Source organism: Garra rufa, chromosome 16, assembly GCF_049309525.1.
Source record: "Garra rufa chromosome 16, GarRuf1.0, whole genome shotgun sequence".
In the NCBI taxonomy this organism is placed as follows: domain Eukaryota; kingdom Metazoa; phylum Chordata; class Actinopteri; order Cypriniformes; family Cyprinidae; genus Garra; species Garra rufa.
The window spans coordinates 35007435-35032962 of record NC_133376.1 but is presented as its reverse complement, the minus strand read 5'-3'; the positions used below and the strand labels follow the sequence as shown (position 1 = coordinate 35032962).

Genomic DNA, 25528 nt, shown 5'->3' with positions numbered 1-25528 from the left:
GTTCAGATGAAGAACACAATGCAAAGCTACGGTGGGGAAAAAAGAATAATTCCCTAAAGTCTTTAAAAACTGCAAAACCTCAAAATCTTCATCAGGTGAAATAAAAAGCTAAGGGTTTGTTTTATAGTTAAATAAATTTAGTTAAAAACTGTTTTTTATTAGGTTACACAGATTGTATGTTCCAGTATTTTACTCTTAGGGTGTGTTCACACTTGTAGTTTGGTTCGTTCGGTTAATTTGGTCCGGACCAAAAAGGAAAATGATACATTTGGTTCTGGTCCGCTTAGCGTTCACACTGGCATTTTTGACAGCGAACCTAAAGATATTGAACCTAAAGGCATGATGATACGTTCACAACCTGATTGGTTGGTTTGGTTGACGTATATTTCGTATATTTTGATTTGTTTAGAAGTATTTGGTCCTTGTTGCATTCATATTTCATTCAAACTTCACCAGAGTTCATTTGGAAGTGGACCAAGACTGCTAAAAAGATGTTTGGTGTGCACCAGGGTTTGGATGGCAGCGTTCACACTTACTCAAATGAACCACACTAACAGAGCAATTGATCTAGAGTTTGTTTTAATCAAACCAAACATGACAAGTGTGAACACCCTTAAGATCAAGTGATTTACAAATGCTTTGCAAGTCAGTTTGAACCAGTTCAAAGAACAAAATGGGACAGCTAAAGATGGCAAGACACAGCCATTGAATTTGCTGTAAGAACTTTGATTTTTTTTATGCCAGTGGCTGCTCTTGTGAGAGTCTTTGAATAGAAAGCAGAAGTCCTGACGCCTACTGCTCCTCTTGGCTGTGGCTGCTGTGCGGGCATCCTTCCTTAGCATCCGACACTTGCGTTGAACCACAGAAAATATCAATAAACATTTTTTTACTGAGGCTGGGCCTGGAAAACAAACATGGTGGCTTTCTGTTCCCACTGCCAGTGGGCCTCCGGAGCTCCACTGTGAAACTAATGCAGTGTACTGAAAGCCAATTCCATCCTGCTCAGCGCCTCCGCTCCGCTCCACTCCGCTCTGCCCGGCACAGGCACAGTCCCAGAAAGAGCAGGGGGTGGGTTTAAGTGCTAACCTCAGGCACGCCGGACTGTGTGTGGGGATCTGCTTTTAGTAAGAGCGAGCTGAACCATGTAGGTTTGGATCTGTGTCAAGCTAGATGACCTCCACGCTGCGCTATTGAGACTGGCACAAAACTCCACTATGCTTTCAGTGTTTTCAGACACACACACATAGTCCTCGGTGCTTTGGTACTTAAGTTGTAGGGGGTATGCATGTTTCCAGTGTGCGTGTAGTAGTCAACTAATGCATAGAGTATGTTGGCACGCAACCGTGAGTACTGTCAGATCGCATTACTGTGTGTGAGTAAAAGTTGAATGCGTGTTTTGTGCATTTGGAAGCAAAACGCCTACTATCTGCCTTCCTTTATAAATTATGTATCTATTGATTGGCTTTTCCATGCCTGAAAGTTTTATTCTTCTATTTACTAGGAGTTGCTATTAATGATGTGTCATATCAGATTTTTGCTGGAATGTTGAGTGCATAAATAACACAATTTAGCTGCAAATTAATATGGTTGCAGGGTTTAAAACAACAGTAGTTGTAAACAAAGAGGTCTGTAATACCTGGAGTAAGCTTTCCATTCACAGACCTAGGGGTGTGCAATATATATATATATATATATATATATATATATATATAAATGATATGCGATTTGATTTTATCGAATATATCGTGCATGCATATATATTATATGTGCATGCACATGACGGAGGTTAGCTGCGCAAGCACTTTTTTTTAGTCTATTAAAATGCATTTAGAATTCCCCCAAAAGTCAAGATAAGGAGGCAAAAATGCCCCCGTATTATGGCATCTGATATAGTTAATATCACACAAAGAGTGACGTTTTTCTACAAATATCAACACGATTGCAAATGTGATATTGATTTGATGAATAGCTTAATAAACAAGTAAATATTAAGTGAAAGTAGTTCCAAACAGCCACAGCAGAACTGTTTTGCATCTCTAAGCCACACAAATCAGTTGAATGGATGACTCAATGACTCACTCATGCAGTGATATGCTGCTACCTACTAGCGAATTTAGGTTTGCATTTAAAGTAGGCTAATATCCCCCCCCCCCCCCTAATAATTTTCAAATATGTATTTCTTTTTTACATCAAAACATTATGCATTCATATCCTGTATTAATCAGTCTGTGCGAATGTATCTAAATGCCAGATTCTTTGCAACTGCATTGCAAACATAACAATTGTGTTGATACTGATTTAATTTAATTTGTAACAGCCCTATAGTGTCTTAATATTTGAATTTATTGATTACATTTTATAATTTTACACAAAATATGATGCATACATTTAATTAGGTTAGAAACCTAAAAGTGTGTAAAGGTAAAAATGCCCATAAAAGGAAAAAAATAATGGAAACTTATTGGAAAGTTATTTCTGTTACTCCTGCCAACTAACCATGCACTGAATATGAAGAATATCAAAAGCTTTGGGATTCAGCTGATCATGGCAGTCTTAAACCTGCCAAAATACCAGAACAATAACACACTCAGCAAAATATCAATGACAAAATTCCAAAAAATATTGAGATATCATTTATTGTCATTATCGCACACCCCTACGCAGACCTGTTTATTTTGATGACAGTTGCTCGGCTGGTTCAGGATATGAGAATTATGTGATTTGAAATGTGATTTTTGTTAATAAGCCTTCTGTTCTGTTGCCAGAAGGTTTTGAGCCAATGATCTGAGCCAGAAATGCCATGTGACTAATCGGTAAATGGAATAATGATAGATTCTTTAGAATAAACATCTACTTTAGAATGGTCATCAATGAAGAAAGATGCTTTTTGAAGCCAGATTATGTACTGTAGTTCCAACATCTACCAGCAGGTGCAAATCGGACCATGCCAAACCTTGATCTTTTGATTGTTAAATGTGTCCTGATGTGCTGAAATGAAAAATGTCGTTTACAGCATACGTATCGTATATTGCGCCATCTAGCTTCGCTGCAATTTGCCAGAGTTAAATTTTGGCACTCACAGTGGCAAGAGAAAACCACTGTGTTGTTAGTGAAAATGGTGGGAGGGGTGGTTGTATCAGGGTATAAGAGTAGGAGGTTTCCTAATTGCACTCTTTTATTTATTCACAAGCAGGCACAAGCGTTTTCCAGTAAAATCACACTCTGTTTTACCTCCTGCGGTCCAGGGCCTCTCTCCGATCTCCTTTATCATCCCAAATTGACGTTTATGTTCTCACTCCTATTGTTTCCCGAGGTTTCCGCCGCTTATGTCCAGCGGTTTATTTCAATTTGTGTTGGTGTCTGTGTGCTGTTGTTGGTTTAACTGTAGCCAAACAGAGGAATTGGATTTTAGCTTTATCCTTGAATGTGTCCTTGGTACATGACTGACTGATAGTTTGCGCAGACATTTCAATCGTAACGTTAAACGTCTGAGCAAAAGTATCATCTCGTTTTTTAATACAGTTTCCAGAATAATTCATGTGCATCAGTCAGTCTGTTTATAATAGGCATCAATTAGTTTCATAAAACATTCATGGACAAAGAACCTCGATTATCCTCTAAAGTAAACCTTCAATTAGCAATTCCTAAAATAAGTATTTTAGGCTGTATAAATCTGTCAGTGTCCTAGAGTAAAGGAGACATCGAGAGTGAAAAGGACAGCGATTACTGTGCGCTGCGGGTGTGAATTTTTACCCTCTCACACACACACACACACACACACACACACACACACACACACACACAGAGCCTCGACATAGCCATTTCATAGTCGACGCGGGGTAAAAGTTGATGATGCGTGCAAAGGTTTACGAATGAAGAATGCTTCTTCATGAATATGAAAACAACCTTTTCATCAGACTAGGAAGGGCTGACAGAGGAGCCTACAGTGTTTCGCCTCGACCACAAGTGACTTTTGCATTTGTTGTTTTCTCATGCTTTGGGCAAACAAGCTTTTCTCTTTTTTTAAGCCAGTTGTGCAGGTAAAAGCACAAAGGTATTTGTAAAAACTCTGTGAAACAGATGCTGTTATTTAACCTTGAATATTTGAAAATATAAAAACACAATGGACCTACTGAAGTAGGAGCTCTGTTGAGTTTTGTGCATGATATCTTATCTCTGATTCATAAAAATGTCCTCTTGACAACTGGCAGTGCTTTAAACTATAAATTGTCTTGTTCAGTAGTGCTGTGTTTAATAATTTGTCACAGTAAACAAGCAATTAAACAAACACAATAAATTGACCGTCAAGTGAAGTGTAATCATAACATTCACTTTGATTTTCCTTAGAGATGCTGGAAGGCAGTGAAAAGCTTCTCAGATAGAAAGAAATTAATTACATTAATATATGTGCAGAAGGTATCAAGAAATTAATACTTTATTCCACAAGGACACATTAAATTGTGTCAGTAAAGACATTTATAATGTTATGATTTAAGATTTTTAAATATGCTGTCCTTCAGACTTTATTCATCAAAGAATCATCAAAAACACTTTACAGTTTACCAAAAACTGCACAACTGTTTTCAACATTGATATTAATAAGAAATGTTTTCAGAGTGCAAATGAGCATGTTAGTATGATTTCTGAAGTATTATGTGACACGGAAGACTGAAGTAATTCAGCTTTGCATCACAGAATTAAGTTAAATTTGATCAACCCAGGCTCATTAAAATACATGCCTTTATATACATTTCTACAACACCGTAATTGCACACCTTACTGCATGTTTTGCAGGAGTTTCAAAGTGAAATGTCCAGAGAGTAGCGCTAAAGCACACGTTCAATACGTGACCGTGGCACATTTTTATTATGTTGGTACAGGCATGTATTGCTGCATTTTTATTATGCTGCTTGACGTATGTATTCAGAATTCAAATATCAGGGTGTCACTAAAAGTTAATGTTGGAAATATCCCCTACACCAAACCCAACTCTAAACCTACCCAATAGTGTTAACAAATGTAAAAGTGATATAAAAACGTTTAATGCAGCCTTGCTATTTTAACTTTCTTATGCGAATTTGAGCTATGTCATGTCGAAAACGTAATTTTACAGGGTTCATACCAGAGCTCTTCATCACTCAAGTGCAACGGCATATCACATGAGCTACCAAGCAAACCTACTAAATTAGAAAACTCATGCGTATGAAGCTGTATATGTGACAACAACATTCAAAAGTAGCAGTTTTTAAATCATGCAGGATGTTAAAATTGTTTTGAAGTCATAACATAATATTCTGCAAGTAATTATGTGAAAATTAGGCTTAATTAATCAAATCTCTGTACCTGTAAATCATACTTTGTGTGAAAACCGAAAAGCGATAAAAGTTGTCTTTTTTACTGCCTCTAGTGTTAAATTCAACTGGAAACTGCAGTGATTCGTACATATAGGTAATTATTTTTATTTTTTTTTCCAGTTTTGCAGAAGTGTATATAGAGGCACGTATTTCCAATGAGCCTATGTTGCATTTTATAATTTTGCAATATATAATAATAGAAAACAGTTCATTTTAATTGTACTAATATTGACAATATCACTGTTTTAATGTATTTGTGATCAAATTAGCATAAGATATTTCTTCCAAAATGATTAAATAGTCTTACCGACCCCAAACTTTTGAATGGCAGTGTATGTGTTTGTAAATTTATGATGCGAAAGAGAGCTCACACAGAAGCTCACACAGTGCTTTAAAAGGATCTTAACAGCAATGCCATAGAAGAATGCTTTTTGGTTCCACAAAGACCCATTCAGTCAAAGATTCTTTAAAGAACCATCTCTTTCTTACCCTTTTATAATCTGAAGAACCTTCATTTTGTAAAACAGAAAGGTTCTTCAGATGTTAAAGGTTCTTTAAGAAGCCATTTAGACAAAAAAAAAGTTCTTCTATGGCATCATAAAGCACCTTTATTTTTAAAAGTGTAGCAGGAAAAAGTAACATGCTATTACGAAAAGCACCTGAGCTACGCTGTTTTAGCTTTTACTAGTTACTCCCCAAACTTCCCAACAGACGTTCTGACTTTTAATTATTGTGCTGTCCTTAAATGTAATTATATTTATGTCTGTTTGACCGTGGGTTTGTGTACACATTCTCAGGAGGCTATTTGCATGTGTAATGGCAGATGCTAAATGTCTCTTTGGGGTCAAGAGGTCACCCCCCTCCCTCCACAATGAACATCTGTACACTGCTCTCCCTCACCCTGCACCTGGACCCAAAAGCAGGCCATGTCTCCCAGATTCACTGTTATAGCAGCATGCTGACGCAGACTTTTACTCCAGCCACAGGGATCATGCCTCTAGAGAAGAGGCATTCATCTTGTGGCCCCAGACAGCCATACATAGTGATACAAACAAAAGTACCCTTAAACAGAAGTTAACAATGTCCAGACCTATTTCCAGCACACCTATAGAGCTAATGAGAGACAGGAACTAAACTTTACTTCACCTTAGCACTGCAGAATCACTTTTATAGGTGTATTCTGCAAACTTGGAAGAAATATCTATCTATCTATCTAGATGCTAAGTCATAATTGACATAAAAAGTTTAATTATCTGATAAATAGTCTATATTATGACATACTAAATAATAATCATGAGATGAAAAGTTGGTTATCTACTGTACCACAGCATGGTGTTATAGAGGTTATTTAAAGAGATGGTTCACCCAAAATAAAAACTCTGTCATCATTTACTCACCCTCATGTTGTTATGAGACATTTTCACAATATATTTCATCACTCAACGCTCACTGATCACAGAGCAGAGTCTGGGTCATCAGAGCATGTCAGCTCTAGATATAGCCACAGGGACACTGAGCTCAGATCAGTCCTTGATGATCTTTAGACAGGGGGTCAGACCCCATCACCCACCCCACTGTGCCTAAGCGCCAGGATCTCTCCCAATTCCCAGCACTCAGGGAGAGGCTTTACGCTTATTCCATGTTTGATCCAGCACTGTTGCCATTGTAATACAGCGAGAAACAGCAGATTACATGGCCAGGCCAGCACTGATCCACTCTACTTATACACACACACACACACACACACACACACACACACACACACACTTGATCTGTTCTCCTTTAGTTGGATTTAGTTTGTAAGAACAAACTCTTGACGTTCTGTTTGTCAATACACTTCGTTCATGAATTTAATCCCCCGTACATACACATCCTTCTCTCGCAGTCCTTGGCACAAGCACGGTCTTGTGTTTAAAAAGAAAAAAAGAGGATAAGAGGAGAGAGAGAGCGCAAAAGGCTTTTTACTGTCGCAGATTTAGCGTCTCTCGCGGAGCAAATACTTGCAGAACAGGGGCCAAGCTGACAGAGAAAACAAAAGTCTTTGGTTACGTCGTTGATGAATTGGAGCTTGCTACAAATCATATTTGCTGTGTACAAATTCAAAATATGAAATTAATCTCATTGCATAGCCAAAGGGCAGTCTGTTTCGATTTGAGAGTGAGCAATTATATTTATTAATTGTTTTGGTTTAAAATCAAACTCAGGGACTGAAATTATTTAGTTAATTAGTAGTTATTTGATTTATTGTTTTTTTTTTGTTTTTGTTTTTTTGGTGTGGTAGTGTTTTGTTTTCTGTTTAAAAAATCTATTTTATGGTTAAAACAAGAAGAAGTAGCTGCCAACATGGTAAAAAAAAAAGAAAAGAAAAAGACTTAATTCAAAGAAAATACAAGGCTATTTTTCTTACCCTGTTGGCACATATTTCTTCTTGTTTTAAAAAAAAAAACTCACTTAAAGGATTAGTTTGCTTCCAGAACAAACATTTTCTGATAAATTACTCAACCCCTTATCATCCAATATGTTCATGTCTTTCTTTCTTCAGTCATAAAAGAAATTGTTTTTTGAGGAATTTTCTCCATATAGTGGACTTCTATGGTGCCCGCGAGTTTGAACTTTCAAAATGTAGTTTAAATGCAGCTTCAAATGGCACCAAATGATCCCAGCCAAGGAAGAAAGGTCTTATCTAACGAAATGATCAGTTGTTTTCTAAAAAAGTACAATTTATACACTTTTTAACCCCAAATGGTATGTCGAAAAACTCCCATCTCATTTTCTTCTCCAACTTCAAAAACACCCTACTTTTTTGTAAAGGGTGTTTGACCACTGATTCACATTGTAAACACTATTTCAGTACTTCTTCAGCAATGTAGGACAATTTAGAAGTTGTAGGAGAAAATGAGAGTTTTTTGACATACCCTAACTGTATTGAACTGAAGTACACAGAATACGCATGTGCATTGCAGAGTTGGACAAGATGAGCATTTGAAGTTAAAAAGTATATAAATTGAACATTTTTTTAGAAAATATCTGATTTGCTAGTAAAAGACCCTTCTTCCTCGGCTGGGATCGTTTAGAGCCCTTTGAAGCTGCATTTAAAGGAACCGTATATAGGATTGTGGCCAAAACCGGTACTGCAATCACTTTCAAAATACTGTAGAACGGTGTATCCCCTCCCTCTCCCCCCTGACTCGAGGTTGCCAGCTAAGCTGCAGGATCCAGCAGGAACCTAGGCTGCTACAAGGAGCTTCCAATGGCAAGTGACGAGTCCTACACAGTATTTTTTTTTCTTCTGTTAATTATGTTTATGCTTCACGAGAGATGTTTTGTGAAGTAATTATGTATCGCAAAAATTTACGTAATGGCGATTATCCAAATATTTCGTAAAGATGTACTGTAACACCGTGTCTACACCGGACGCGAGGGGCGCGGCGCGATGCGACGCGATAAAATACAATAGAACCTATTATGCTGTCTACACTGGATGCGGCGCGACACGGCAAATCCCCGACAGTAATCTGCTGCCGCGTTCTATTTATGACGTGCTCACACAAAGTTTAAATGATTTGCAACGGTTGCTTTGTCGCATCCAGTGTGGACAGACTTTAGCTGTTGCGGCGCGACAACTGTCGCATCCGGTGTAGACACGGTGTAATGCCACATTTCAGTCGAACATAGATTGTTTTCATACCCTGCTAGTGGTGCGATATAAAGCTTTTTATGAACGCATTTAGCACGGGCGACCGTGGAAAATCCACTGTGTACGGAAGCAAAGTTAGCCAAACATAGATGAATCTTACCTGTCCAGGAGAAAATTAGCAACGTTGGCGTCTGTCTTCAAATTCTTCTCCGTTTTCAGCCGTCTCCATCATTCAAAGGCATCTCCTATACAAATCCTTGTTTTATTTCGGACTTTGTCACAACGTATTTCGGATTGATAACGAGGATTTTAGGTTTCGTAACGTTATACATGTTTTATCCGACACATTCGTAGCTGCAGCTGGAAGAGAGCTGGCAACCCAGATGACGAAACTCTACTGACTTCGTGATTGGTAGATAGCTGGAGGGTGGAGCCTCAGACCAAAACACAAAATGACAACAATAACATCAGTCGTGGGCTGCAACTGTCACTTTTAAATGACAATTTCCTGGCCGGACCACTGTTGTCAGTGATATAAGTATTTGAAATGAACATGATTTCTTAATGTCTAGTGACATGTCAGGGCCATTTTATGATTAACTGAAATAAATTTCTTACATACAGTTCCTTTAAACTGCATTTTGGAAGCTCAAACTCGCAGGCACCATGGAATTCCACTATATGGAGAAAAATCCTGAAATGTTTTCCTGAAAAAAAAACATAATTTCTTTACGACTGAAGAAAGAAAGACATGAACATCTTGGATGTAACTATCTGTTAATTTTTGTACTGGTAGTGAACTAACGCTTTAATTTTCATACATTTTTCAGAGTCAATAGCCATTGACTTCCATAGTATCATTTTTTTCCATACTATGGAAATCAATGGCTACCGGCAGCTGTTTGTTTACCAGCATTCTTCAAAATATCTTCTTTTGTGTTCAAAAGAAGAAAAAAACTTGTACAGGTTTGGAACAACTTGACAGTGAATAAATGATGACAGAGTTTTCATTATTGGTTGAACTATCCCTGAAGTAAATGTATCTTGATTTAAGAACATTTAGATATTTGTACTGGAAAATAAGACAAAAACACTAAGAAAATAACTTTTTGCAGTGTAGGAAGCATGTGAGTCTCTTTGTAGGCCTGATTCATGTTTTCTTTTAGCCCATCTGCTCGTACTGATCAGACTCCTGACAGCAATAGACAGGGGATCAGGCCGTGGCGCTCGCTCTCAGGCAACTGTCATGGATCAACAAGCATGAGATGGGCAGGCTGAGAAAATGGAAATGGTTTTGGGTGCTGGTGGGAAGAAAACTTGGATTGGGAGGTTCATCTTTATTGCATTACTCTGTGTTTCATGGGAAAACATTATTAGGGGCATGTTTGATGCTTCTTGTCTGGCCTCCTCCCCGCTCTCTCTTTCGGTTTTCCTCTGATAGACAAGAGTAATAAATGTAACATGATAGAGAGATTTGTTTTCTTTTTGCTTTAAAATTACATGCCAGACGTTTCCCAAGCACCACAGGTTACCTCTCACAAAGCAGCCCTGAAGTGAAGAGCCTCGCTCCACAGTTGTGTCCATGTACAAAGTGTTTCGCAGTAAAAGAGTCAAACAGAGCCGGCGCTTCCTGCAGATTCATGCACCAAATTCAAGCTGCATTAAGGATTACACCGAGCCAAACAACGTCAATTAATGCTGCTTCATGAGGTACGAAAACACAGCATCCAGCAACGCCGGCGCAGCTTAAAAAGAGAAGACAGGAGTTTCCTGTCTGACAAGCGTCTTAACAAGCTGGGTGGTTGAGTGTTTTAGGGGCTTCCTGCCGCCTCGGAACGTCTGCATGTGAATTCGGAAAGAAAGAATAATAACACAAACAGCTTTGGCAGGCTGTCATCACCGAGACCGTCCTTTCGTCCCTGATTTGATGTTTATTCTGATTGCACTTCACCCTCACAGTGCCGTTATTCTGTTCGCATTTCCTGCATCGCTTAACACAGTTTTTGACATTGCCAATTGATAATTGATTGACAGCCTGATAAAAGGGTTTTTCAATCATTTTTCCCCAGGAGCTCCAAACCATCACAGCCAGTCCACTCTGCGGCCGCCCATCCCTCCACCGCACAACCACCAGACGCTGTCGCACCACCAGTCCTCGGCCAACTCCCTCAACCGCAACACACTGAGTGGCCGACGCAACCCCATCCACGCCCCTCCATCCGCCCCGGGCGAAGGGCCCACCACACCCGAGTCAGTGCAGCTGCAGGACAGCTGGGTGCTCAACAGCAACGTCCCATTGGAGACCAGGTCAGTGGTCACTTTTTGCACACAGCACATCTGGTGTGCGTTTCCCTAAAGCAACTAAGGTCGCTAGTTCAGTCGTTACCAACAGAATTGAACATAACTTCCGAGCATAATTGGCTAACGATGCTTTTGGGAAACACAGCTCAGCGTAATTAAGAAATTAACAATGAGTAAATTACATTTTGGACACAATATGAGTAACAGACACAATAGGTGTTTAATTGTTTGATGTGTTTTATCTCAGCCCTCTTGAAAGACTGTTCGATTCTCTAGATTAGAGAACCGAATCTAAATGGAAATAAATGGCAGTTTTGCATTCAGGAAACTTCACTGTCACACAGTGAAAAACACAGTGGTTAGAAACACATTTCTCACAGAAAGGAGCATTCAAATAGCAGGTTATATCCTAATTCTGACAAAACAATTTCTTTGTGCCCCCCAGAGAGCAAGATTATTGAGTGCGATCTGACAGAAATTGTGTCTCAATCCAAGGAGTTGTTTTTATTAAAATTCTGGGAGTGTTATGAGTTGGATGGAAGCAATTTATGCGTTTCGACAGTCCTAGTCTTTAGAAAACATTTTTCTTCCAATTTCTGCGTTTAGCTCTGTAATGTTGTAAAATTACAGAAGTAATTAAATAGGTAAAAATAAGGACTGTCAAATCGATTAATCGCAATTAATCGCATCCAAAATAAAGGTTTGTGTTTACATAATATATGACCCTAGACCACAAAACTAGTCATAAGGGTCAATTTTTTTTAATTGAAATTTATACATCATTTCCACTGATGTATGGTTAGTTAGCATATGACAATATTTGGCCAAGATACAGCTATCTGAAAATATACAATCTGAGGGTGAAAATAAAGTTAAAATGTTGTCCAAATGAACTTCTTAGCAATGCTTATTACTAATCAAAACATTTTATTAACAGTAGGAAGTTTACAAAATATCTTCATGGAACATAATATATGCTTAATATCCTTATGATTTTTGTCATGAAAGAACAATCGATAATTTTGACACATACATAATTTTTAATATTGTTACAAATATACCCGTGCTACTTAAGACTGGTTTTGTGGTCCAGTGTCACATATGTGTGTGTGTGTATACTACATATATAAATATACAAAATGCATTAACTAACTTTTATTTTAAATGTGATTAATCGCAATTAATCATTTTGGAAGGACTTATTTATATTTATAAATGATTTATATTATATATATAAATATATATTACATATATGTTTAAAATGTGTATGTATTTATATACATTTACAGTCGTGGCCAAAAGTTTTGAGAATTACATAAATATTGAAAATTGGAATAGTTGCTGCTTTTTATAATAGCGATTTGCATATACTCCAGAATGTTATGAAGAGTGATCAGATGAATTGCATAGTCCTTCTTTGCCATGAAAATTAACTTAATCCCGAAAAAAATTTTCCACTGCACTGTTAAGAAGGCTTCAGGGCATCCAACAAAGTCCAGCAAGCACCAGGATCGTCTCATAAAGAGGATTCAGCTGCGGGATCGGAGTGCCACCAGTGCAGAGCTTGCTCAGGAATGGCAGCAGGCAGGTGTGAGCGCATCTGCACGCACAGTGAGGCCAAGACTTTTGGAAGATGGCCTGGTGTCAAGAAGGGCAGCAAAGAAGCCACTTCTCTCCAAAAAAAACATCAGGGACAGATTAATCTGCTGCAAAAAGTATGGCGAATGGACTGCTGAGGACTGGAGCAAAGTCATATTCTCCGATGAAGCCTCTTTCCGATTGTTTGGGGCATCTGGAAAAAGGCTTGTCCGGAGAAGAAAAGGTGAGCGCTACCATCAGTCCTGTGTCATGCAAACAATAAAGCATCCTGAGACCATTCATGTGTGGGGTTGCTTCTCATCCAAGGGAGTGGGCTCACTCACAATTTTGCCCAAAAACACAGCCATGAATAAAGAATGGTACCAAAACACCCTCCAACAGCAACTTCTTCCAACAATCCAACAACAGTTTGGTGAAGAACAATGTATTTTCCAGCACGATGGAGCACCGTGCCATAAGGCAAAAGTGATAACTAAGTGGCTCGGGGACCAAAACGTTGGCCTGGAAACTCCCCAGATCTTAATCCCATTGAGAACTTGTTGTCAATCCTCAAGAGGCGGGTGGACAAACAAAAACCCACTAATTCTGACAAACTCCAAGAAGTGATTATTAAAGAATGGGTTGCTATCAGTCAGGATTTGGCCCAGAAGTCGATTGAGAGCATGCCAAGTCGAATTGCAGAGGTCCTGAAAAAGAAGGGCCAACACTGCAAATACTGACTCTTTGCATAAATGTCATGTAATTGTCGATAAAAGCCTTTGAAACGGATGAAGTGCTTGTAATTATATTTCAGTACATCACAGAAACAACTGAAACAAAGATCTAAAAGCAGTTTAGCAGCAAACTTTGTGAAAACTAATATTTGTGTCATTCTCAAAACTTTTGGCCACGACTGTACATTATACATATATATTTACACAGTACACACACATTACAGTATGTAAACACAAACTTTTACAATATTTTGGATGCGATTAATCATGATTAATCGATTTCACAGCTCTCAAAATGTATCAATTTGAATTTGCATTTTGCAATCTGCATTTATTTTTGCAATTATATATATTATATAATGTATAAACAAGTACCCAAGTGGTCCCACTTTATTTTAAGGTGCATTTCTCAGTAACAAACCATAAACTATGACTTTTGCCTTAATAAACTCCTAATTCACTCCTTGATAATAGTTAGTGAGGTAGAAGTTAAGTTTAGGTATTGGTTAAGATTAGAAATGAAGAATATTGTCATGCAGAATATGTGCTTTATAAGTACTAATAAACAGCCAATATGTTAGTAATATGCATGCTAATAAGTAACTTGTTGACATTGTGAATTGGTCCCTATACTAGTGTTACTAAACAAGTTTTTTATATATTTTCAAAGGAAGTATCTTATGAATATTTTTAAAAACGGCTTTTTTATTTGAACAAAAATGCATACATACAATAGTGTTATTTATTGCTGTTATGCAAAGCTGAATTATCAGAGTTGTTGTTTTTGTTTTGGTTGTTTTTTATGAATAGAAATGTATTTGACGTTAGAACATTGTAAATGTATTTAATATTTATAAATGTCTCCTTGCTCAATACATTTTAAAACATACATACACTTGTGTGAGCTTACAGATCACACATGCACACTGTATTATGCATGCACTGCTATTAGCAGAGTATTAGCATTCATAGTTCCCTCAAATACAAATGCTCTGTCTCTCATGCGTACACATTCACTCACCCCTGCGCCTCAGCTTTCTCATTCACACACTCTCTCTTTTTTCTTTCTCTGTATGTTTCTCCTGCTGGGCAGAGGGTCACCTCCTCTGTTCCCAGATCAGAGAAGCAGCATACCCGCATGCACTATTCATGAGGCTGGGCTGCATGTTTAATTCACCAGGACAGGTCTCAGGCCTGTTGGAAATGCAGGTTCCTGACTGGCTGTAATTAAAGCAGGGCTGATAGGCTGTCCTGTATGTCAGCATGGGCCATCCAGCACTCAGACATGAATGCTTTGGGGCTGCTGTGTACAGGATTGGAGACTGACAAGGTTTTGTTCCATTCAGGGTCACCCTGTGATGCACACATACACTGACAATATGTCTGTGACCTCGGGCGATAATTGCCAGCTGTGTTTGATTGGCTTCTTTGTGCTGCTGATTATGAGGAAACGCCCATTGGCACCTTCCTCATCAGAATTTACCTAAAAGATGTTTCGTGTGGTCTCTGTCAGGGCTTTTCAATCTTTACAGATCCAGAGGCCTCCCCCCAGCCAGACTCTCAGCCAAAATAGGGACTCCCCATATTAAAATGCTAATTTTCTCTGTAAGACATTATAATAACGTTCATTAAGAACATTAAACTTATTATAAAATGCAAATAGATCTTTATTTAGAATTTGGCTAATAGAAATGCCAACATTACAGCTCTTTATGTTTTATTTATTTTCTGCATGGACCCCCTGGAATGCCCTCAGGGCCGCCTGAAGGTTGAAAACCCTGTGAGCAAAGAATATCCAGTGGGGAAAAAAAATTATAAACAGCTACAATGAATATATATATGAGAATGTAATATCAGAGCAGCAAATTTAGGTTTGTTTTGTTCCTGATCATGCCATTAAAAATTGTTTAGAATGTTTAGAATTAAGACGTTTGTAAACATAATTTATTAAGCATCATTATTTCAAATAGTTTATGCTCATATGCTAATAAATACAATTTGTGTTATATTTAATTAGTCATTCTCACATTTCACTGGATTTTAATTTGAATTAATGCTACACCTCAAAGCATATTCATTATTTACACATTCACACACAGTAACCTTTTTTTAATAGAATGTTAAAGAAGTCTCTTATTAAGTCTCTGTTTTCAGCATATTAGAATGATTTCTGAAGGATCATGTGACACAGAAGACTGGAGTAATGATGCTGAAAATTCAGCTTTGCATCGCAGGAAGAAATTAAATTTTAAAATATACACTACCAGTCAAAAGTTTTTTACCAGTAGGATTAAAAAAAAAAAAATTGTAAATGCCTCCTTTAGCGATCCGATGTGTTTTTGTAAGAAAAATATCCAGATTTAAAATGTAAGAATCACTTTAATCTACTTTGCTGCTTTGGGAAGGGGCGCAGCAGGCGGAACGTGGTCTACGCTGTTTGCCAATCGCAACGCAGTGGGACCGCTGACCAATCACAATACATTTGGTTTTTCGGAAGGCGGAACCCGCAACTAATCGAGCTGTTTGTGCCAGCCAGGGTAGAAAGCTATTGTAATAATCTGAAAAAGTTTTTCGAACCACCAAGCATGAGAGCATGTTCAAGTACACCCCCAAAACAAAATAAAGACTTTGTAAAAGAGCATAATACGACCCCTATAAATAATAAAACTATTTCACAATATTACTGCTTTTGCTGTATTGTGGATCAAAAAAAAATCAGGCTTGGGCAGCAGAAGAGACTTCTTTAAAAAACAAAATATCTTATTGTTCAAAAACTTTTGACTGGTAGTGTATTTCAATTATATTATATTACTGTTTTACTGTATTTTTGATACATTAATGCAAGTCTCTGTGAGCATGAGGCGTCTTTCAAAAAACCTTAAAAAATCTAAATTATTCCAATGTATCTATATGTATATTAATACTTATAATTTACTATAAATGTAAATACCTAAATTAATCCATAAATGAAGTTGTTTATAATATCACTCCACAAATTCTATTGTTTTAAACCTTTGCTATGTTAAGCAGCACTAACCCTGACAGGTGACAAATGATGATATTTCTTAAACTATTCTCGTCGGGAAACTCCACTGGGTTTCAGCATTGCATTTTGTCCTTCGGTTTTCTGCGCCGCCGTCATAAATCAGTGGAAGTTGCCAATGTGTAATATCTATCGGCTTTATGGCTGGGTAATATTTAGACAGCTAACTGGCACTGGATAATTGTCAGACAATCCTTCCTCATTTGCTCGTAAAATTACGAAGCAGCCCTAAAATGAATGCCTGCCGTTCGGCATTGAGTCGTGGATGCTCAGGTGTGTTCGAATGGGCTCCTGTACTGAAGCCATCAGGACTACCCAGCAGCACTAAGCCTGCCATCTGCTGAGACAGAACCACACTCCCCACACCAATCCAAACCTCACCAAGCCAGGAAGCCGGCCCAAACTCTGGCCCCTCTCCCCGTTCCCCTGCTAGCAGGCCCCGCCCCTCTCACTGCAGCTTTTTAATTGGGGTTCTGTCAATGCAGATGGGCCACCTGTCACACACACGCACACGCACGTGTAATTCACAAACTCATTTCCAATATATTCACATTCATTAACTGCATTACTCATCGCATTTGCGGAGACTCTGAAGTGTGGCGAGCATGCGTGATATAGAGAACTCACAAGTACAGATTGGACCACCAGCAGACCACCCAGGATCTGTGCTGGCATCGGCCAGCATTGCACACACCATTCCCAGGCAACAGGCGGGTTTGTGGGCCTTCTCAGTGGAATCCTGCAAGTGCCTGTTCACTTCACTATGGTCACAAGTGTTAGTGTTAACCTCAGAGACAGTGATCCACAGGCTCTTTTACATATGTCGTTTGATTATGTGCTTAAGAAATAGTTCACCCCAAAATGAAAACACTGTCATTATTTACCCACCTTTTTGAAACCCACATTTTGTTAAAAAAAATAAAATAATAACAGCATATGGGCATTGGATTGGTATGATTTCAATGTTCAAATAATGGTAAAATTTAAATTTTGGGGTGAACTATTCCTTTAAAATACTCTGGAAGTGGATTAGAGCCCAGGAAAAAAGGAAGGATTTTTACCCTCAAAGGTTTTATAATAATTATAATAAATTAAACTCACTTTTTTTAAGGAAAAAACAAAAGTGAAATCAAATTGGGAGAATAGCTATATTTACAGAAATTATATTTTGAGAATAGAGAAATTTTAATGTTTTTTTAAAGAAGTCTTTTCTGCTCATCATAGCTGCATTTATTTGATTAAATATGTAGAAAAAACAGTAATATTGTGAAATATTATTGCTATTTAAAATAGTGGTTTTCTATTTTAATATACTTTAAAAATTTAGAATTTATTCTAGTGATAAAAAACTGAATTTTCAGCATCATTACTCCAGTATTCAGTGTCACATGATCCTTCAGAAATTATTCTAATATGCTGATTTATTATTAATGTCGGAAACAGTTGTGCTGTTATTTATTTATTTATTATTTTTTGGAGCCTGTAATACTTTTTTCAGGATTTTTTGATGAATAAAAGAAAACAAAATTTTTATAACAATATACACTGTCATTCAGAGTTTAGGGTCAGTACATTTTTTCTTTCTTTCTTTCTTTCTTTCTTTCTTTCTTTCTTTCTTTCTTTCTTTCTTTCTTTCTTTCTTTCTTTCTTTCTTTGAAAGAAATCAATACTTTTATTCAGCAAGGATGTGTTATGGAAAAGTGATAGTTAAGATTTATATTGTTAGAAAAGTTTACTATATTGAATAAATGCTGTTCTTTTTAACTTTTTAATCATCAAAGAATTCTGAAAAAATATCACAGATTCCAAAAAAATATTAAGAAGCACAACTTTTTCGAACATTGATAATAAATCAGCATATTAGAATGATTTCTGAAGGGTCATGTTACACTGAAGACTGAGGTAATGATGAAATTCAGCTTTGCATCACAGAAATAAATAATATTTTAAAGTATATTTAAATAAAAAACTGTTATTTTAAATTGCAATAATATTTCATAATATACCTTTGTTTTCTGTATTTTTGCTTTTTTTAACTTTTTTAAAAAGCATTAAAAATCTTACAGATTTTTCCTCAAGGGTTTTATGATAATTATCATGAAATCGTAAAACTGTGAGAATAGCCATATTTAAATAAGCTATATTTTGAGAAAAGTTTTAATATCTCAAGATTTATGCCATTTTGTCTTGAGAATAAACTCAAATAAAATATAAAAATTATGTCACCATATTCCTAGAATAAACATTCAACTTTAAAATTAACATCTTGCATTACTAGATTAAAATTCAGTTTTGATATTACAAACTATTATTAGTCTTGTGTTTGTATGTTGTCCTCTTTTTTAACTATTTTAACTTGGCCCCTCTTCTGTAAAATAATAATGCATAAAACTCTCAGCTTCATTTTGAGGTACAGTAGATGCAGTAGCAGTTTAATTCTGATGCCCCATTTATACTGTTTATTACCTAAATTATATCTCTAAAGATTTGCGTTCCAGTTTTACCCAAAATTGCTGGGTAAATTTCAGTTACTTTCATTAAAAATAAATGTTTATCTGCAAACAACTGTCAGGGTAAACACATGGTCATGTGAAGCTAAATTAAGATAAGTTTTTAGTGCAAGAAACCTTGACAGTTGTTATAAGCTGACTTCATGGGGGAAAATAATGATCCCTAAAAGAACATAAAAGCCAATTTGAAATGAAATCAAATACATAATAAAAAAAAATAGCTGCCATATTTTGCTTAAAATGGGATTCAGCACATTAAGTAGCCGAATAGATCAGAGATGTGTTCAGCTGTGTAAATAGCACAGAATGTCACATGGACAGACAGGCGCTCAGTTCCTCAGTGTGGAGAGATGGAGGCTCGAGGAGTCTGTGTCTGCAGAGGCTCATCTCCTCTCGCCTCTGGGTCACACAGCACTAAGCCGACACACTAAAGTTAATAGGCCTATTTTTATTTTTGTATCAACAGCAACAGAGAGAGAACTTTCACACACTGCCTGCCTCTCCCTCTACAGAAGAGAAGAACACTGACCGCATCCACCTCTGCAGTTTTAGAAACCAAAGAGAGAAAGTTTGGAGGAAAATCTCCAGCCTTGTGATGCAACAGCAGGCTTCTGTGATGCCATGCTCCTGAGACTTTCAGAGGAAGCTTTTGGTCTGCACTTTTCTTGTTACTTTTTTGCGGACAGAGAAGTGAATGTGTGGGGCGCTGTGCAATGCATAGTCAGTTGAGAGCTAGAAATGACATGGGTTCCCATATGAATGGGTTCTTTTCCCTTCACTACAAGTTTTCTCTTCATCTCCTTTTTAGTTTTTTGTCTTCACTGTCCTGTGCTTAACTTTTTCTAAACTGATTATTGATTATTTTTCATTAAAATAAATGCAGACAGTCTGTGCACTTTTTATTCCTCAAAGTATTCTGAAAAAAAATATCACAGGTTCCAAAAACATTAAGAAGCACAACTTTTTCCAACAATGATAATACACTCACCTAAAGGATTATTAGGAACACCTGTTCAATTTCTCATTAATGCAATTATCTAATCAACCAATCACATGGCAGTTGCTTCAATGCATTTAGGGGTGTGGTCCTGGTCAAGACAATCTCCTGAACTCCAAACTGAATGTTAGAATGGGAAAGAAAGGTGATTTAAGCAATTTTGAGTGTGGCATGGTTGTTGGTTCCAGACGGGCCAGTCTGAGTATTTCACAATCTGCTCAGTTACTGGGATTTTCACGCACAACCATTTCTAGGGTTTACAAAGAGTGGTGTGAAAAGGGAAAAACATCCAGTATGCGGCAGTCCTGTGGGCGAAAATGCCTTGTTGATGCTAGAGGTCAGAGGAGAATGGGCCGACTGATTCAAGCTGATAGAAGAGCAACTTTGACTGAAATAACCACTCTTTACAACCGAGGTATGCAGCAAAGCATTTGTGAAGCCACACCACGCAAAACCTTGAGGCGGATGGGCTACAACAGCAGAAGACCCCACCGGGTACCACTCATCTCCACTACAAATAGGAAAAAGAGGCTACAATTTGCACGAGCTCACCAAAATTGGACAGTTGAAGACTGGAAAAATGTTGCCTGGTCTGATGAGTCTCGATTTCTGTTGAGACATTCAAATAGTAGAGTCAGAATTTGGCGTAAACAGAATGAGAACATGGATCCATCATGCCTTGTTACCACTGTGCAGGCTGCTGGTGGTGGTGTAATGGTGTGGGGGATGTTTTCTTGGCACACTTTAGGCCCCTTAGTGCCAATTGGGCATCGTTTAAATGCCACGGCCTACCTGAGCATTGTTTCTGACCATGTCCATTCCTTTATGACCACCATGTACCCATCCTCTGATGGCTACTTCCAGCAGGATAATGCACCATGTCACAAAGCTTGAATCGTTTTAAATTGGTTTCTTGAACATGCCAATGAGTTCACTGAACTAAAATGGCCCCCACAGTCACCAGATCTCAACCCAATAGAGCATCTTTGGGATGTGGTGGAATGGGAGCTTCGTGCCCTGGATGTGCATCCCACAAATCTCCATCAACTGCAAGATGCTATCCTATCAATATGGGCCAACATTTCTAAAGAATGCTTTCAGCACCTTGTTGAATCAATGCCACATTTAAGGCAGTTCTGAAGGCGAAAGGGGGTCAAACACCGTATTAGTATGGTGTTCCTAATAATCCTTTAGGTGAGTGTAAATCAGCATATTAGAATGATTTCTAAAGGATCATGTTACACTGAAGGCTAGAGTAATGACTGATGAAAATTCAGCTTTGAATCACAGAAATAAATTATATTTTAAAATATATTAAAATAGAAAACTGTTATTTTGAATTGCAGTAATATTTTATAATATAACTTTGTTTTCTGTATTGTTGATCAAATAAATTTAACTTTACTGAGCATAAGAGACTTATTTAAAAAAAATATATTACTGATTTTTCCTCAAGGGTTTTATTATAATTATCAGGAAATCCTAAAATTGTGAGAATAGCTATATTTTGAGAAAAGGTTTTATCCCTCAAGATTTATGCAATTTTATCTTGGAAATAAATTTAAGAAATAATGTAAATAAAATATTACAATTATGCCACCATATTCCTGGAATAAACATTAAACTTTAAAGTAAGCATCTTGTATTACTAAATTAAAATTCAATTTTGAATTGACCAATATTGCCAAGGTAGATATTGCTGAGTGAATTAATTTAGTTGGTTAATTGGTTCTTTAATTATTTAGTTTTTTTTTTTTTTTTTTAATTCTCAATTATTTATTTGTGACTTTGTTCCATGAGGATATTTTGTAAACCAATAACATATCAAAACTTTTTTTATTAGTAATATGCATTGCTAAGAACTTAATTTGGACAACTTTAAAGGTGATTTTCTCGATATTTAGATTTTTTTCCCCCAAGATTATTTTCCTCAGAATTCAGATTTTCAAATGTATCTTGGCCAAACCATGGAAAGCGTATTTATTCAACTTTTGTATAAATCTCAGTTTAAAAAAAAAAGACCATTATGGTCACATATAGACTTACTGTATATAATTTGTAAAGACTCAAATATGAATGAATTTAAAGCTTTTTTTTTTTAAATATAGTTACTTTATATATCATATTTTATTAAAAACTATATTTATTTTAACTGATATATATTTTTTTTAATTAAATATTGTTTTCTTATATATTAAAAATACTATTTTGATACATTTGTTTTATGTTTTGTTTTTGTCATTTTTTTTTTTTTTTTTTTTTTTTTTTTGGCTAACATTGCATCCAAAAACAACATTGTTGCTCCATGTCTAACTCATCCTGCTTTTATTTCAAACCCAGTAGGCTTTAAATATAAAGTATGTAAATTGTGTTTGTAGTGTCTTGGACTCAAAAAACTGAAGAGATAAGTTTACATGTGGAACATTTAGTTTATCTGATTAAGTTGTGCCTTTTGTGTCTCCATCTACCGCAAAACTAAATACAGTAAGATTGTGTGATGAGCATTATTGAAAAAGTACTTTCAACATGCAAATGTAAGACGTGTTTACTGTATATTTCTAACAATGAACAACAAATTTAACATTGATCTATCACATTAGTGCTTATAACGTTTTGTCTAAAGTGACCCCTGCTATAGAAGGTTAGACACAAAAAGAAATATATGGGAATATAATCTCTATCCGGATGGTCTTGTGACTCAGAAAGAGTGAGTAGCATGACATTTAAAAGCAAAGAATATTTTTCTTTCTTCTTGGAATTGGAGGTCATACCTGTTTCTGTTTAGGTGGATGACTTTTAAAGGGGTTTAGATTGATTACCCTGAATATTCCACCTACAGATTAACACCCTGAGCCATTTAGACAAGAACACACAACCCAGTGTGTGTGTCCTCTATGTAAATTCTGTTATTTTATAGGTCAGGGCTTACCTCCTAAAGTAGAAAACCAAACCTTTCTCTGAGAGGTGCCTGCACAGCTGCCAGCACTGCAAGATTGATTGCCAAAGTATGCAGTTGTCAGACAGGTAGAGGGAGAGGAGAGAGACAAGCTGGGGGGGGGGGAGGGGGAGGATCCGAGAGATTGCTTCGGCTGGGAAGGAGTTAGAGGGAGAGATCGGAAAACAAGGAGGAGGGTGGAATCGGTTTTCGGCAGCATAAATGACTGAAGATGGCCCGGTCCTGTGAAGGCTTATTTCCAATCATGGAGTGAGGCCTCTTCACCAGCTGATGCCTGCTTCAATTTTACTCTCATCTCGGGACGCCGCGAGCTGCTCTCTTCTCCTTCCATACAGACTCGTGCACACTCAAATTAGATTCCCAAGCAGGTCGCAATATCACAATTGAGCCAAAGAAGAGCAGCGCTTTCACATGCGTGGCGTGGGGGATGTTTTTGGAGGTGTGTGTTGCGGATACAGCCCGGCTGGTGTTTATTTTTGTGTGTGTGTTTTTGCAGCAGGGTCCTGTGTCAACTTCTTAACGACGAGTTTGGGTCCGTGTGCCACCAGAGAATTTGATTTGTCTGTTTGTGCAGATATCAGAGATTCAATTTGACTTGTGCGATATGCTGTGCACACATTCACAGGTCCGTGAACTCCTTGAACCAGATGCCTCTGCGGTTATTTTCTACACTTGGATGTTGCATCAGTTCACCTCCATTAGTTATGGCCAATGTAATTTTTGACCTCAGAAGATGATTCTTGTGAATGATTAATTATAGCGCTTGCAGTCTTTCTCATGCTTTTTATCCCCTCACACTTTTCAGCACAACTACTTCATGCACAGGCTCTACTCATGTATTTTTAGTATTTTAGATAACTTCACTAGATAGTTAAGAATTTGTGTTAAATGTGTTCAAGTTTATTCAAAGTTTGCCATGGAAATCTCACACTGACTTAAAACTATTCCCATTTCACATATTACGGGAAGGGACTAAATGTGTTAAAACTAGCATTAACACATATACATTTAAAGTGTCTTTTTTTGGGGGAAAACTATATATTTGTAAACGTTTGTCATTCCAAATGTGACCCTGGACCACAAAGCCAGTCTTAAAGGAAAAGTTCACTTCCAGAACAAAAATTAACAGATAATGTACTCACCCCCTTGTCATCCAATATGTTCATGTCTTTCTTTCTTTTTTTCCTTTTTTTTTTTTTTTTTGAGGAAAACTGTCAGGATTTTTCTCCATATAGTGTTTCTCCATAAAGGTCCACTATATGGAGAAAAATCCTGAAATGTTTTTCTCAAAAAACAGTTTCTTTGCGACTGAAGAAAGAAAGACATTAACATTATGATATAATGTGAGTGCATTATCTGTAAATTTCTGTTCTGGAAGTGAACTTCTCCTTTAAGTAGCACGGTTATATTTGTACTGTAGCAATAGACAACAAAACATTGTATGGGTCAAAATTATTGATTTTTTTTTTTTTTTATGCCAAGTAAAGATCATGTTCCATGAAGATACTTTGTAAATTCTGTACCGTAAATATATCAAAATATATTATTTTTCTCATATAAAAACATAATTTTCTTCACACCCTCAGATTCCAGATTTTCAAATAGCTGCATCTTGGCCAAATATTGTCCTATCCTATGAATCAAAACCTTCAAACTTCAAACAAATGCAGTTCTCTGTTGTTCAACAAAGTGAGTCTAGATGAAATCTGCATTGGGAAATGTTGTGGCCTCACGTGGATTCCTATTGAAATGACTGGATTTCACGTGCAACAACAGTAAAATTGACAGAATCTTAAAGATGGCACTATATTATTTGCATACTAAATTGTGATTGGCCTTTATTGCACATTTTGTGGCATGTTCTACTTTTGTCCTTCATAAAAATGCAGTTTGCATAGTTTACTCTTTTTTTATTCTTTTTTTTTTTCTCAGGAAAAGAGGCAAGGAGAATTGTTGTGCAATTTTAGGCTATAAATGCAGCTTTTAAGGCAGAATAAAAGCAGGAAAATTGTCCTAAAAGAAAATTGTTTGAATTCCTGAGCTCAGGCTGAGAAGTGAACAACACGAAAGTCTGTCTCTTCTCTTTCTTTCCCTCTATTTTTCCCCCTCCCTCTTTCTCTTTCTCTCTCAGACTTCATCAGTGGTTGCCAAGGTATCTGTGTGGGGCAGATTTAAATTCTCAGCTGCGCTCCGAGGCCAATTTGTTATCCTAACGGGAGCCAATCAGAATACAGGTGCCCGCAGCTCGCTGAAGATTTATGGGCCCTCTCTCTGCTCGTGCCGCACGCAGATCAAATTCTGGATATGGCGCCGCAATCCTAGCAAACATAATTAGAAAAGTTTTCGGAGACCTTTGTTTTGGTGTTTAGACTACCATCGCCCATAGTCGGATTGCAGGAGGGGAATAGGGAGACAAAC

General features: G+C 37.1%; 1 protein-coding gene across 3 annotated transcripts in view; it reads left to right on the top strand.

The window, feature by feature from the left end:
* Positions 1 to 25528, top strand: part of tenm2a (teneurin transmembrane protein 2a) — a 311956-nt gene that overhangs the window by 190767 nt on the left and 95661 nt on the right. For all 3 annotated transcript variants that reach the window (XM_073820005.1, XM_073820004.1, XM_073820006.1), the window contains one exon: positions 11061 to 11298. In XM_073820005.1, the coding sequence (XP_073676106.1) occupies positions 11061 to 11298 (238 nt within the window). The remainder of the gene's footprint in view (positions 1 to 11060; positions 11299 to 25528) is intronic.